The 15,478-nt window shown below is 33.4% G+C and overlaps 1 protein-coding gene across 1 annotated transcript in view; it reads left to right on the top strand.

Moving 5' to 3' along the window:
• Positions 1 to 917: 917 nt before the first annotated feature.
• Positions 918 to 15,478, top strand: part of LOC108737335 (PDZ and LIM domain protein Zasp) — a gene marked incomplete at its 5' end in the record, with an annotated part of 38,828 nt that continues 24,267 nt past the window's right edge. The window contains 8 exons of the mRNA XM_018470151.1: positions 918 to 1,084; positions 3,127 to 3,310; positions 3,439 to 3,563; positions 3,627 to 3,727; positions 7,111 to 7,297; positions 10,511 to 10,597; positions 13,346 to 13,447; positions 14,695 to 14,800. Coding sequence (XP_018325653.1) covers positions 918 to 1,084; positions 3,127 to 3,310; positions 3,439 to 3,563; positions 3,627 to 3,727; positions 7,111 to 7,297; positions 10,511 to 10,597; positions 13,346 to 13,447; positions 14,695 to 14,800 — 1,059 coding nt within the window. The remainder of the gene's footprint in view (positions 1,085 to 3,126; positions 3,311 to 3,438; positions 3,564 to 3,626; positions 3,728 to 7,110; positions 7,298 to 10,510; positions 10,598 to 13,345; positions 13,448 to 14,694; positions 14,801 to 15,478) is intronic.

Below are 15,478 nucleotides of genomic sequence, written 5' to 3'. Positions count from 1 at the left end.
AATAGTAAGAAAGAAACGAAAGGGTAGTTTGGGCCCCGGCGCACTAGTTTTTTTTTTTATGAAAACACCCCATACAAGAAAAACATAAATTAGTTACATCTTGAAATAGGATTTTGTTAAATCAAATTGTTGACCTAAAATCCTATGCAATGAATTCTGCAAAAATCGTTAAAACCTTTTATATATACATACGTAATATACAACAATCCCTGTATTATAGGTACAATAAACTGCAATATACTACGTAGAACTCGTCAAATTATTGTAAATATAGCACCCTCGTGCATTATGTAAAAGAGTGGAAAGTGGGTAGTAGTTGCGGGTATGACTTTTCATACAACACTAGAAAGGTGTTTCTGGTGAGTGCGCATGGGGCGGAAGTGAAAAATTGAATGTTAAAGAAAAGCTTAACGCAATCTAGCCCCTAGTAAAGTTATTTTTCGATTCATAAATAGTACCATGTGTAAAAGAATCTTAATATCATTTAGAACCCAATGATGGGTGCTATGGTGTAAATTTGGGTACTTACGTCCACAATATGGATGTCTGAAGTACTTTTACATATATACAGATCTATTTAACGATGCAATTATCCGTTGAAGCATTTATACCCTTATAAGCAGGTGTGTTTTGTTTCATCTGTTGTTTTCTGTTTAATTTATTTTTACAACCGTTCGTACGAACCATACATCTGTACACACTTAAAAATACGATCAGTAACATTTGCATCTGCAAACACAACGGATTATCTATTGGTGTTTTTAAGTCGAGATATTTTTGCAATCAATCGGAAGCTATATTAGATTAAGGAGAGGATAATCCAAAAAACTTTTCGTGGTTGTTTATTATTGCATATCAATGGTTATTATTTGATAATTGAGTGAAATAAATAAACTTATTGTACCTATCTATTTTTTCTTCATCTGTTTCAGGTAAATGTTGGATCACCAGCAGAACGAGCAGGACTAATTGCTGGCGATTCCGTTATTAGAGTAAACAATACAGATGTATTTAACCTTCGACACAAAGATGCCCAGGATGTTATAGTTAGAGCAGGCCCATCGTTTGATGTCACAGTACAAAGGTAGGTTTAAGAAGGTGTTTTGGCTTGATTTTAGTGGTACATGAGTGTATCTACAGATATTATTTCAACCGATAGTATTTGTGTAAAGTAAAAGCCTGAATAGTAACAAATCCTGAGAAGATCCAGTTGAATTAATTTTACCACGATTCTCTCGCAACTCTTAGGTTTAGACTTTATTCTTATAGCACTGACTTTCCTGTAAACGTTTGCACAATAGTGATGAGTAAAGCAAGACCAGTCTTGGTCTCGGTCTTGTCTCAAATGTTTTTGTCATACATGCGTGCTTGTCATGACTTCTAAAGAAAATTGTTGGTAGTTGTGAGTTATGAAAACTCGAGAACTTACTCTTCTTCCAATACATACATTGACCTTTTAAAGAACAATATAGTACAAGGTACATGAAAGAAGTAAACACATCGAACAAAAAATTGTTAGTTTCTATATTTCAATCATGTGTTATTCGGACATAGGAATAAAGAACACTAACTCCGAGGACATTCTTGTAGATCCTTTTTTTTCAAACAGTGGTAAAGTTTCTTTTTTTTATATTTTGTGTTAAAATATACCGTGGATAGAGAAGGTTAGAAATTAGAAAGAATAGGAGAACAGAGGACTCTATGGAAGTCAATTAGAAATAGGCGAGATAGGTTGGTAGGACCGGTGATGCCAAATCCCTCCCGCAGGTAGTTTTGGTTAAAATATAGATGTCGACTTCCCTTTATCGAAAATAAATATATATTTATAGTTCACTGCAGTACTTCAGTAAATTAAAGATAAAATAATTTCAGAAAAAAAAACACATATCAGTTATGAAATGTTTATTTATTTAATTTTAAAATGGTTTCCCACTACCTTAACAAATTCAATGTTTGGAAATTCGTGTGCGTCTAGCTTTTTGATGCAATCATCCAGAAAAACTTTATTAGTTCTAGTTTGTCTTGTATTTGACCAATAGAAGGACAGTCTGATAAAGTTATTATTGTTATTGTGGTGTCTATAATATATGAATAATATTAAGATTAATATGTGATGTGAGGCTGTATTATTTAATTAACTCTTTATGGCTTTATAGTGGCAATTAGCTCTCAAGGTCCGCCGCCGTTGGGCAATTGATGTATAATTAGGAGGGAATTCGACATACCGAAAATTTTAACCCTAATTAAAAACAGGTATATGGGAGGGAACTAGGCATTATCCGGTAGGACACCTTCTCAAGCATGAAGGTTTAGTCAGAGATATATTAGAGGAAAAACGGTAGTTAGGAAGGGTAAAGGTAGACCTAGATCAGATTACTGTTCGCAAATAGTTAAGGATAAGGATGTGGGTTCTAGATTTAGGGAAATGCGGAGATTAGCTAAGGATAGGAAAGAGTGGAGGTGCGTGTCCAAGCAGTCTTAGGACTGACGACCTTATGATGATAAATGTTAAAACTTAGTAAAGTATTAAAGCTGCTTCAAATAGTTTAACTATAATTCAATCGGAAGTAATATTTTTTTGTTTAGTCTTGCGTATATGGACTTGGTCTTGCATATTCAGAGTTGGTCAGTCTTCGTCTTGGTCTTTACTAAATCAGGTTGATACGTAATTTTCTTGAATATCGTCCATTTTCTACAAACATTTTAGCGTGTTCCATATAAGAGCACATACAAGAAGCACGCTCATCATCTTACGATTGTCAGTCTCCAGACTGGTTAGACACGCACCTCCGCCCTTTCCTATTCTTACTTAGTCTTTATATTTTCTTCCTAGAACTACAGCATCTCACATACCTAACTATTTGTGAACAATAATCTAATCCAGCTAATCCAGATCCTTCACTTCTCAACATGCTTCTAATCTCTTCTATTTCTAATCAACCTTTTCTGCTTCAAGAGGTGCCCTCTTTCTGTCCTTTTCCTTATTGACTTTTATAACGCCCCTTTTTCTCCTTTTCTTTCTAAAGGTTTTTAACTTTTTCGCCGCACCCATCCTTTTTGGATAATAGAAAATTTCTTTAGATATACCTATATACATGTAAAAATATTATTTCTTTCTAATCTTAGAGGTGGTTCTACTTGGAAGCCAGCAGTCATTCCAACAGGTTCCTTATCATCTCCAAAGCCACACGTACCTCCAAGCAATGTCGCGCCCGTAACTAAAACATCTTTAGCAGCACCAAAGTCAGACAATTGGGGTTCTGTTGGTACTGGACACAACGTTTCAGCTAAACCATTTGGTGGTGGTGCTGTAAGTGTCTGTATTATTCATACATTTAATCCTTTATCAGAATATACCATAAGCATTACATTTCCGTAAATAACATCCCTAATATACCGCCGTTGTTGGATTGGTAAAAATTTAGGTATCTATTTCAGGTAAATGGACTTGGACCAAAGTTAGTTAATAAGCAGTACAATTCACCAGTAAACTTATATTCAGAAGATACGATTGCAGAAACGCTCTCTGCCCAAGCGGAAGTTCTAGCTAATGGGGTTTTAGGGTGAGCTAAAACAAACAAAAGAAAGTATATGCTTATATTTATATTATTTTTCTACTTTTAAAGGGTCAACTTTAAGAAAAATGAAAAAACATACGATGCATCGAAGAGCAATGTTCTCAGATACGTCAAAGAAGATGAATTGGATCCTAAATCACCAGAACCAGGTAAATTGTAGCGTTCTTAAAACTTTTTTCATTAGTGAAGTTATTTTAGTATGTTTATCGTATAAAATCGTAGTATTACATTCTGCACTCACCTTAAGTGAACGAAGAATAATGTAAATTGAAATTCCACAGTTTTTACATTGGATACAAAATAATTTACATCTATAGTATAACATACGGAGAAGAGCGTGATATTTGAATAATTAGGAATGACGAGTTTGCTTGATCATTTAATAGCAAATTTGAATCGCAAATGTTTAATCTATTCACATTAACGTATTCAATTTAGACCTTTTACCTGAAACATGTAAAATTTGATAGTTTTCATTAAATGGATGGCTTTCTAATTGTAAATCGTTAAGACAAGTAATTGGAATTTTGCTTTATTTTGTAAACTTATGAGATGTCTCATTGATTCTAATTTTGAAAGGTTTTCCGCCCTGGTTTATATAGCCTTTTTGCATTATGAATAACTTTTACCAAGTCCAAATTAAATCAAATTTATATTTGAAGATTCAACTAGTCTTGGTACGAACACAGCTGTATGCTGCAGTTTAGCTCTAGAAATGTGGCATTTAAAATTAATTAATTCAGCTTCATAAACACGACAATGTGTATCAAAAAATATGCGACGTTATCGAAAAACATTTGCGATGCTAGAAGAAATCAAAATGTAAAGGAACAGCAAAAACTGCTTTATTCTGGTTTGTACATATTCCGTTTGGTTTAGTGAGTGATTTTTCGGAAGTATGCGGTCCGAATTTGGTAATTTTAAAAAATAGTCTACCAAGAACTAAATAGACTGGTACTGTCCTGATTTAGGCCTAAAGGCCGTCGTTGGTCGGTTGGAGTTGCTTCTCAAAAATTAATTAAAATAGCTAAAAAAAGGATTTCGATAGAAGTTCAGTTTCATAAGCAACATATTTGGGTCTGTACACGAAGAAAATTTACCTAGATATTAAAGGGATATTTATAATTTATCCCACTAGCTCGTTACTTCGTAAGCCAAAATAATAAAAATTACAATTTGGACTCGAATTTGTAAAAGTAAAATCCTAGCAGAAATAAATTTACAACGTATTTTAGTTGATATTAGAAATTTAATTGTAAATTAAGAAACTTGAAATAATTAAAAAAAAACATGTCAAAATTGAAATTATTACAAGTTACCTAATAGATTCTATTTCTACTGCAAATTCAATCATTTACAATTGAAACTTGCAAATTTAGTTTTATACGTGTACATTAGAGCGACATAAAAAGCGACAATTTTATTATTAATCTCGCATGAAAATCTATTACTTTGTAATGATTTATATGAAAACTCTTAACAAAATTAGCACGATTAAACAGTTTTCATAGGCTGCTTATAAATTTTAAAAACTGAAAAAATGGTAAAAATATTTCTTATTCAGTTTTTATTTCTGATTATTTCTGGCTACAGTACCTACATGTTTACAGATAAAAAATTAATTAGCCTTTCAAAGCTGTAGCCCGAAATATGAATTTTTATTTCAACACTTTCTGATGATTTTGAACGATCGTCAGATGGTAGCAATATTAAGATGTGATATTTTAATTGAAGATGTAGGTGAGATCTATAAAGAGTTTCATAATCTAATAATAATAAAATGTTCTAAATATTATACTTGTATATTCAGGACCGTTTTTTAACCTTTACCCAAAATACTTCAACTATTTATTTTGTATAGTACTGTATAAGTTTATAACTGAAGCCAAAAAAATCCCTTTATAGACTAGTGTTTATTAATTATATATTATTTTGGTGCATATTTAATTTGATCTAGGATTGTTTTGCTTCACCTTTTTCCTCAATATAATTTTCGCAAACTTGATCAAATTTTAATCCAGCTCACGAATCTCTGGACGCGGGTGTTGTGACAACACCGTCTCCATTGGGCATTGCAGGGTTAAGACCTGTAAAAGCTCCAGAAAACAAACCGGCTCCTTCGAATCCAACTCTTCCACCTGGTCAAAATATTTGTGCTGAATGTGAGCGCCTCATCGTGTAAGTATTTTATAGCCCATAGACAGGTTTCTTCATCTGCAGCAAAGGAGGGGGACGCTTCGCCGCTTGGACTGATCATTTTTTCAATACCACTTTTAAAAAAATCACATTTTATCAACGTACTCTTGAAATGTATGAAATTTTGTACGTATTAATACCGGTCGTCAATGGAAATTTATATACATCTTCTGTTTCTATGAACAGCAATTCATTATTATGAGGAATATGGTAAATAATTAATGTAGCAGCTCCAGATATATTGTCAAATAATTTCTGTTTACTAAGATAATCTATTTATTTGCGATATATAAGATATTTTAATTAACTTTTTATTTATTTTGAGTAGTCTAGCCGAAATCTGAATACCAAATATTTGGTTGTCTTAGTTCGTGCACCCAAAGTCTCGTGGAGATTTCTCCACTTACACTGTTGTGTAACGTGTCGAAATTATACTAAAAAGAACTAATTTGAATAGTTTTAAAAATCGTGAATTTAGTCCTTTGCTTTTGATGATTAACTCCAAATTAAAATTGTAAGTTACGAAATGTAATAAAACTAACATTTTCCCTTTTACTCAAAGCTGGAAACATTTTATGGTAGTTTGAAATTATTCTTTTAAAGAGCAATTCTCAGTATCGAAGGATTTTTCAATTCGTATTTGATATTTTAACGGTCTGAACTTTTCTATTCTACAAATCGATTGCCATTTGGCCCATTTTGATTGTTTAATGATTCTATTTACCCTAGGTTATTCTTACAAAATAATATGTAGGATTTCGTACTGTATCACATTGTGTAAAATACTCTTTTGTTTCTCTTTTATACGCTTGGTAGCACTACTTACAAAGATAGCGTCTTCTTAACAAAAAGGGTTTTGTGCTTTACAGTTTGCGAAGCGCGAATTTGTATTTAGAGTTCAGCCTGTATTCCGTATGAGTTTTAATTGCAATCTCTAATCCCACACCGATAAACTGTAACTGCAGATTCGTAATTCTTAAGTTCCATAACAGAAAATGCCTTCCGCTTAGAAGACGCCAACATTATAAGTGGCGCTAACAGGTGGTCAGAAAATGGAACTGTCATTTTTAACTTTTACTGTTCTCAAAACTGCACTGCACACTCCATCTGAGGGATGTTATAACCTCCATATATTTTTGTGTTTAGCCAATACATTAAATGGTAAATTGTAATATTGACTTTTGGCCAAAACTAAACGCAGTAATTTTGTACTGATACATCTGATATCTACAAGATTTCACATACATTTCAACGGGTACTGTTGAGTAACTAATTATTCACATTGGGCAGTCATTACGAAAGTTTTTTGCTGATTGTGTACACATTTTGCCGGCAGTAACACGGTCTGATTTTTACGCTACGCATAGTCATGCAGTTGGCGGCTATTCCACGCCTGTTAGCGAACATTCTGTACCGGTTAATCGAACTGGGGGAGGTCCAACTCATTTCGACAACCCCCCAAATTCTGATAATCCTGCCGAGCAGCAGGTTACCAAATGCTCAGACTGCGAAAGGGTTATAGTGTAAGTCCAACGCACGTGTGTTGGATGGATGTTGATGTTGTTCATTAGTCTGTTACGTTGTAGAAACCATGACGATACAATCATTCACAGTTTTTGACAATTCCTGAAATATGACCGATATATATTCATACACGAAGAAAATGAAAACGAAAAATGTTGCTAGACCGTCATCGTAAGGTCGTCAGTCCAAAGATTGGTTGGACACGCACCTCCACTCCTTCCTATCCTGAGCTAATCTTCGCATTTCCCTAAAACTAGGACAACCGATATCCTTAACTATTTACGAACAATAATCTAATCTAGGTCAACCTCTACCACTCGTAACTTCTCTATCAACGGTATCCTCATCATTCGCCTGTAACACCACATTTCGAACGCTTCTAACCTTCCGTCGCGCCTACTGTACACCCGTACAGAGCCGTGCTACAAACATACATACATACAAACATCGAATATAAATTTACAGTTAGCGAGCATAGAAGTGACTTCTTTTTATTGAAGGCGACTCGACCCTGTGCTATCCTCTGCTTTATATCTCTACTACTCCTTCCGACCTGACGTCTCTGACCACCTAAATACCTAAAATAGGCCAGTTCTAATTTTTCTTCTCCTACCATTATATTCGCTTTTTCCCTACTTTTTCTACCCTTAAATACCAGTATTTTTATTCTAATTTTATATATTTTCATACAGTACTGTTTTGTCAATACTGCTTCCATTTTATTTAAAGCTGTCTCTAACTCTTCCTTGTTAGATGCTACTACTGCTGGATACTCTGCAAATCTAAGCATATTAATATTTTGCCCCTGTATTTCTATCCCTACGTTTATACTGTCTTTAATGATGTTGATTGTATAGATTAAAAAGTGATGGTGACAGTGTGCATCCCTGTCTGACTCTTTTCTTAATATTTACTTCTCTACATTGCAGCTCTATCTCCATAACTGCCTGTTGCTCTTTATACAAACTAAGCATCACTCTTCTTTTCCTAATATTAAACCGATATTTACAATTTATCCCACTAGCCTCCTGCTGCTTCGTAAGCGAAAATAATAAAAATTATAATTTGGACCCGAATTTGTAAAAGCAAAATCCTAACAGAAATAAATTTACTAGGTATTTTAGTTGATATACAAATTATTGACTTCCATTGCGGCAATTGTCGCCTTTCTTTTAATACCTCCTCATGTGTATCTAAGCCGTGCTCCCAATATACACCACTTAATTTACACAAAATACGTACATCATGAAAATCTGAAGCTAATTCTGATACCAAATAAGAATTATAAGTAGAATTGATGTTATTTGTTAACATTTTCGAAAGCGCGAAACTCTTTCTAATGATTGTTTTAGTAAATATTATACTACCTAATTCTTGTGATGACTGGAAAATTTCAGAAAATCCGATTTTCAGTACTTACCAACTTAGTTGTTGTATTGTCACATGAATTTGATGCTTTGACTGATCATTAAAATTGATATGGGAGTTGTTGAAACCTGTGAAATAATCGTCAAAACAGTTCCGGTTTTTATTCCTCGTTCTCAACTTATTTTGTCCGTAAATGTGCTAATACCTTTTTACATGCATCTGTCATGCTTACTCGTACTTTTGCTTTCATTGTTTCTGTTAATCCGCAAATCATCAAATAATACGAGGTCTGTTTAAAAAGTATAGCGAATTTTGTGTTCGTTAAAAAATTATGTATTTATTCATCAATAGATATTTTGTCCCTTTAAAAGTAACCCCCCTTAGACATTAGACACTTGCGCCAACGTTTTCTTTTAATCCTGGAGCACTTCAAAAATCATTTCTTGTGATCTTGTTCAGCTCCTTCTTAATCGCAGAGTAGAGTCGTTCTTTCATGAGCCTCTTCAGTTTAGGGAACAAGAAAAAGTCACAGGGGGTCAGATCTGGGGAATACAGTCGCTGCAGCATTATTAGTGTATTGCTTTAACCAAAAATTTGGGCACAAGCAACGGTGTGTGAGCAGGGGCGTTATCATGGTGGATAAGCCAATTTTTGTTTTTCCACAAATTGGGACGTTTTTGGCAGATTGAATCGCGCAAATTGAGCATAACTTGCAGGTAATATTCCTTATTGACCGTTCTACTTTGTGAAAAGAACTTATGATGCAATACGTCCCTGCAATCGAAGAAAACTATGCAAAACCTTCATATTCGACCTAACTTGGGGCGCTTTTTTCAGTCTTGGCTCGTGCAGTAGCTTCCATTGGGATGACTGAGCTTTGCTTTTGACGTCATAACCATAAATCCATGATTCGAAGCCAGTTATGACCCTCTGGAGAAAATTTGTATCGTCGCGGACCTAGTCTAACAGCTCCTTAGCAATGTTAATGCGATGCTGTTTTTGGTCGAAATTGAGCAATTAACATACGTAACCCGCGGAAATTCAAAATTCGCGATACTTTTTGAACAGACCTTGTACACTTAAGTACTTACCTGTGAATATTTTCAAGAGTAGGCTGATTAAAATCATTAATAAAACACTTAATTATATATTATCGTATACATAACATCTATACTATAAAGAACAACATCTATGATTCAAGTGAATTCAGGGCTTTATGTCTTATTGATGATATTTCGAAGGTAGTACCTACAATTATCTGCCTACATCTTATATGCTTTTTGTAGTAGATATTATAAAACGTCTAATGCTTTTTCTGTTGGAATTAATGAAGCTTCATATGTAAACTCTAAGTCATCTAAAGCGACGTCTTATGCTGTAAAACTGAGAAAGATAGACCGCATTTGTTCATGCCTAAGTGTAATTACAACTTTATAGCACTATTCAAACGAAACACATTTTATATTCTGTTAGGAACCTGTTCCTACAAAGGTAAAAAAAGTTTTCAGAAAGGTGTATTCAAACGAATTCCACTACCCTCTTTTATCGAAATGTGGGAGATGTGCAGGCAGTACAACATTTTTTTTGAATTTCAGCTGCAAGAATAAACTCAATAAGGGTTATTGTCCCTCAAAATTGTCCCTAAATGAAATTCCGGCCGTCCTTCTTATTTCTGCTTATATTAGTCATTCGACAAAATAATTTTTTAATTTTTCTGGAAGTTTAATTACTTCAGCCGTCACTTTAGATGGCTTACAGTTTATATACTAGTACGTGTACATATTTTATAAATGTCTACTTAATGCACTGGTTTTTTATTAAAATTTTGATCTTTCTTATTACAGTGGAGTGTTTGTACGAATTAAGGAGAAGAATTTACACGTGGAGTGTTTCAAATGTTCAACATGTGGTACATCATTAAAAAATGTTGGGTAAGTCATCTATTTATGAACTATATTCATCTTAAATACATAAATTGAAATATTAGTAACAACCGTGATCAAACAGGATTCTATAGTAGAAACAAATATTTATATCATTTGATTAAAATTGGATCGATATAGTTAACTTTAGAGATTAATCAATATTGAAATGCTAAATCTGTACCATGACTAATTTATTTGATGTGTCCTGGCAGGTCTATACAATTTGGAAGCCAAGTGTGTTGATGCAATTAAAATTATTATTAAGTTTATATTTTCCGCAAACAAACCAACAAAGCCAAAAAATGTTTTCAATTTGAAATGGACAGTTTCCAATTTAAACTTAAAATATAACTAGTATTTGAGTACGGTACGTACACACCGGATACTTAAGGAAATAAATTCTTATCATAACAAAATCGAAGTAGATATTACAGCTGGTAATCTTCTAATCTAATTATAATAGTCGATTTGAGCAGAAGAATTTTGTAGTTTTCGAATGTAAATTGCAAATTTCTGCTGGTTTCTGTTTAAGTAGACGCAAAAAATAGGAGCAACATTTTAAGCACAAAAGCAGATGTTTGTATATTTTAACGGACTAAATAGCAACAATCAATGTCCTACTCTTATGTTAGTATGACATACAATTTTTCAAGTATTAAAAAGAAAAATGATAATCATTTATTTTTTACTTTACAATTACTTTGGAATTTTATAAAAACGTTCTTCTGCTCAACAGAGGCAATAATAGCTAGGGTGGGTTAAATTATGTGTTTCGCGAATCGCTGGAATGTCTAGGTAGTAAAGCGAGTGACGCCAAAAATGAAACTGATGAAAAGGTTCACAGTTGTCATTATCATAAGGTCGTCAGTTCTAAGACTGGTTGGATACGCACCTTCACTAATCCTGAGCTAATCTTTGCATTTCTTTAAAACTCAAATGTCTCACATCCTTAACTATTTGTGAATAATAATCTAATTTAGATCTACCTGTACTCCTCTTAACTCTTGTTTGTGCTTCCAATATGTCTCTAATAATTAGCCTTTCATGTCTGAGACGGTATCGTACCAACCTATGTCGTCAATTTTTTTACTGAATTTTATAGAGCCTTCTGTTCATCTACTCGTTCTAATACCTCCTCATTTCTAACTCTCTCTAACCACAGTATTCTCATCATTCGCCTGTAACACCACATTTCGAACACTTCTAACCTTTTCTGTAAAAAATTCTCAAGTGGTTTTCTTGTACTCACACTAAATTTAATATTAAAATGATAAAACAATAAATCTCATTAATATTATTGCTTATGAGGTTCGCTTTCTTTCGATTTCCCTTTTTGAAGTTTAGCTTTTAACTATTTTGCATTATAATCCATTAAATAATGGGCTAACCTCTCCAACTAAAATACAACCTTTTCAATAGGGCAAAATAGTTAAGAAGTACAAAACATATTCATTTTTAGGGTTCTGTTCCTCAAAAACAGAAAAGAAACCATTATAGCCGTTTGTCTCTCTATCTTTTAAGACCTTATTTCTCAGGAACGAGTGAAAGTATCAAATTGAAATTAATATCGAATACTCAGGTTCGTAAACGAATAATTTGATACTCGCAATGGTATTAAAACCTATAGGCTAGGTACTTCATGTTGACCTAGAGTCACGAAGTATGTCAATTGAAAAAATAATTTTTTAGTTATTATATTGTACCTAATCATATTTTTGGGGACTGATTTTGGGAGAGAATTTAAAACATAGGAAAACGCAGGAAACATTTTCCAGAATGGATTCCTATAACGAACGAACTATTTACATAATTTTGTACGGAACCTTCGGTGTGCGAGTCCCGAGTCGCATTTAGGAGGTTTAATGTAGTCATTTCCACCAAAGTAAACTTGAGATTATAAATAAAAAGAAATTGGGTGACCAGGCCCACTGTGGGCCGAGAATCTAGAGATTTGTGTAATCATATGCTGCTGAAATCAAGTTTTTATTTAATTAGGTATCATTCAAAAGCTATGAACGATACTACTTTAAGAACACATACTTAGGTATAAGGGACACACATTTGTTAGTCTTTTGGGCTTTCTGCCAAACATGCGAAGCCTTGACATTCACGTGACAATTTTCCTTTTGTTTTGTACTCATCAAATGCCATTATGCAAATCTTTGTCTTGAAATCATTCGATCCTTATATATAGGACATCATTGAAGCTTAGTGTCAGTTTCGCAACATTAGAAATAGTACCTAGGGTAATCCATTGCAAAATACTTTGGTTGTTTTATTAAAAAAAAGGTAAGAAATTTATTTTGCTATAATTTTTTGTTGTAGGTACATATATATTAATTAATATGATCTTTAAAAAGTAAACGTAGAGGATATGTTTGTATAAGTACCTACGTATTATGTAACAGTTTCGAATTGCATTACATGACTGTAATAGTATTTTTAATAACCAATTCAGCTAGCGAATTGGGTTTATGTGCTAAAAAGTATAATATAATACTTATCATCTTGCATTCAATAGGACGTATTTCTATTGACATTAGAGCATTTAAAAAATGTCGTTGTTAAATATTCTCTTTACGTAACCATTCACTGGTGAACACGTATCGACGAAAATGGGTTAGAAACGTCCGGTTACTTTATTCTCAAACAATAAATAAAGTTGCATATGTAGAACATATATAGTTTTGAAATAAACACTTATTTTAAAATATGTAGATGTAGGTAACTGCAGCTAATATTGAGTTTTTACAGGTACTACAACATAAACAACAAACTTTATTGCGACATTCACGCCAAGTTAGCTGCTCGAAGCAATCCTCCAGCTTCAAATCTTGCTCCTGTGACTATACCACCGTAAGTAGCCAGTCAATATTACAAAAAATGACAAAAAGCTAATTATTTACATTTTATTTTATTATTTACTTTCTGTCATTATATAATATAAATAATCTAATATGTATACGGGGTTTGGATGGATGCTGAATCGACAAACAGCGGAACCATACGTTTCTGCCTGTAATTAAGTTCCAGGTAATGCTAAAAGAAATAGGCAAATGCCGAAACCTTATTCGATCAGTTGGACACATACCTCCACTCTTTCCTATCTTGAACTAATATTTGCATTTCCCTAAAACTAGAACATCTCACATACTTAGCTATTTGTATATAGTAATTTAATCTAGGTCTACCTCTACCCCTCCTAACTTCCGTTTCTGCCTCTAATATGTCTCTAACTAGACCTTCATACCTGAAAAGGTGTCCTACTAACCTATCTCGCCTATTTCTTATTGACTTTCATACAGTCCTCTGTTCTCCTATTCTTTCTAAAACCTCTTCATTTATAACCTTCTCTATCCACGGTATCCTCATCGTTCGCCTGTAACACCACATTTAGAATGCTTTTTACCTTTTATTTTCCGCATCGCCCACCGTCCATATTTCGCACCCGTGCAGCGCCGCGCTTCAAATGTATACCTTTAACAACCTTTAGACGCGAATTCTGTTTACTGAAGGCAACTTGAACCTGCGCTATCCTCTGCTTCATATCCTTATTACTTCTGCCGTCCTGATTTATCTGACTTCCTAGACCTCGATTGTCGGCCACTTCTTCTAATTTTTCGTCTCCTATTTTTATATTCGCTCTTTCCCTTCTTTTTCCTCCCTTCCAAATTACAAATCTCTAGGTCAACCGATTTAGGGTATGCGTAATCTGCCAATTAATCACATAAATACCTATTTTCATGACTTTTGAGAATTTGAGAAAATCGCTCTTTTGTACAACCCTTTAGTTTCAAGGAATACTACCTTCAAAGTTTCACATTGATATCAATTTTCTCTTCTTTAAGAATCAAATTTGAAACAATTCCTCCTTAGTGCACCCTAGAGTACTTAAGGAATATTCACTCAAATTTCAAATCTATGGATATAGGTCCAGTTTTAACAGCATGGATTTAGTAAAAACGCTGCCTGATTATCGAGTGCCTTAACGGGGTGGATACGCGTATCATATGCGAAACTAGCAAAGCTCTTTGAAATCGTCTTTAGTGTGTACATAGATTGTTTTTGAGATTTTATTGCGAAGTAATAAGCTTTTCTTTCAGTATTGGCAGACCAGGTGGTGGAGTCTCTTCGCTCTCTCCAAATTCTTTACCTTCATCGGCGCCTCTATCACCAAATATAAATAGTTACGCTCCTCCACCATTTCAGGTAAGGAAATATTTTTTGACAACACGTTAATATTTTAAAAGTAAGTGTTTAGGTTTGTTAAGGTTATTATTAAATAATTTTCACTTAGAAACCTTATTTTCTTGTTTGGATTTTACTACATCTCTTTTCCCTTCATTTTTGGAATGTGATGTTATTATAAATTATGTGAAATAATTGTATGTAATATAATTATAACAAGAACAGATTTACAGATTTATTGTTTCTGTCAATAATTTTCATAAAATTTGCTGTTGGTTTTTTGACGATCTTAATCCGTCTTGTGTTGCTACTTTTCTAATTTAAAACTGTAACTAGGCAGTGCATCGCATGTGATGGTGATGAGCTATGTCAATGGATTTTTGAAAGTGTTGTATAATTGATGAATGTGAAGGAAAATATACGTTGCATTTCATTTAAAAAGATCAAAAATATGGTGACTATGATGAGCAAAGGAATACCAAGACCAATACAATTTCAGTCTTGGTATTGGTCTTGTCTAAGCGGTTTTAGTTTTTGTCTTGCTTGATATGTCTTTGATTTCTTCCAACAATTTATTTACACCTTAAACCTAACTATATAATAACCTACAACTAGAATACAAATATGCAGAAACGACAAGTAACAAAATATATACAAAACAAACGGAGATAATATATACACACAAAAGGAGTCACCTAT

Source organism: Agrilus planipennis, unplaced genomic scaffold (genome assembly GCF_000699045.2).
Source record: "Agrilus planipennis isolate EAB-ADULT unplaced genomic scaffold, Apla_2.0 scaffold14, whole genome shotgun sequence".
Lineage (NCBI taxonomy): Eukaryota > Metazoa > Arthropoda > Insecta > Coleoptera > Buprestidae > Agrilus > Agrilus planipennis.
Note: the sequence above shows the minus strand (reverse complement) of the source record. Positions and strands in the feature narration are given on the sequence as shown.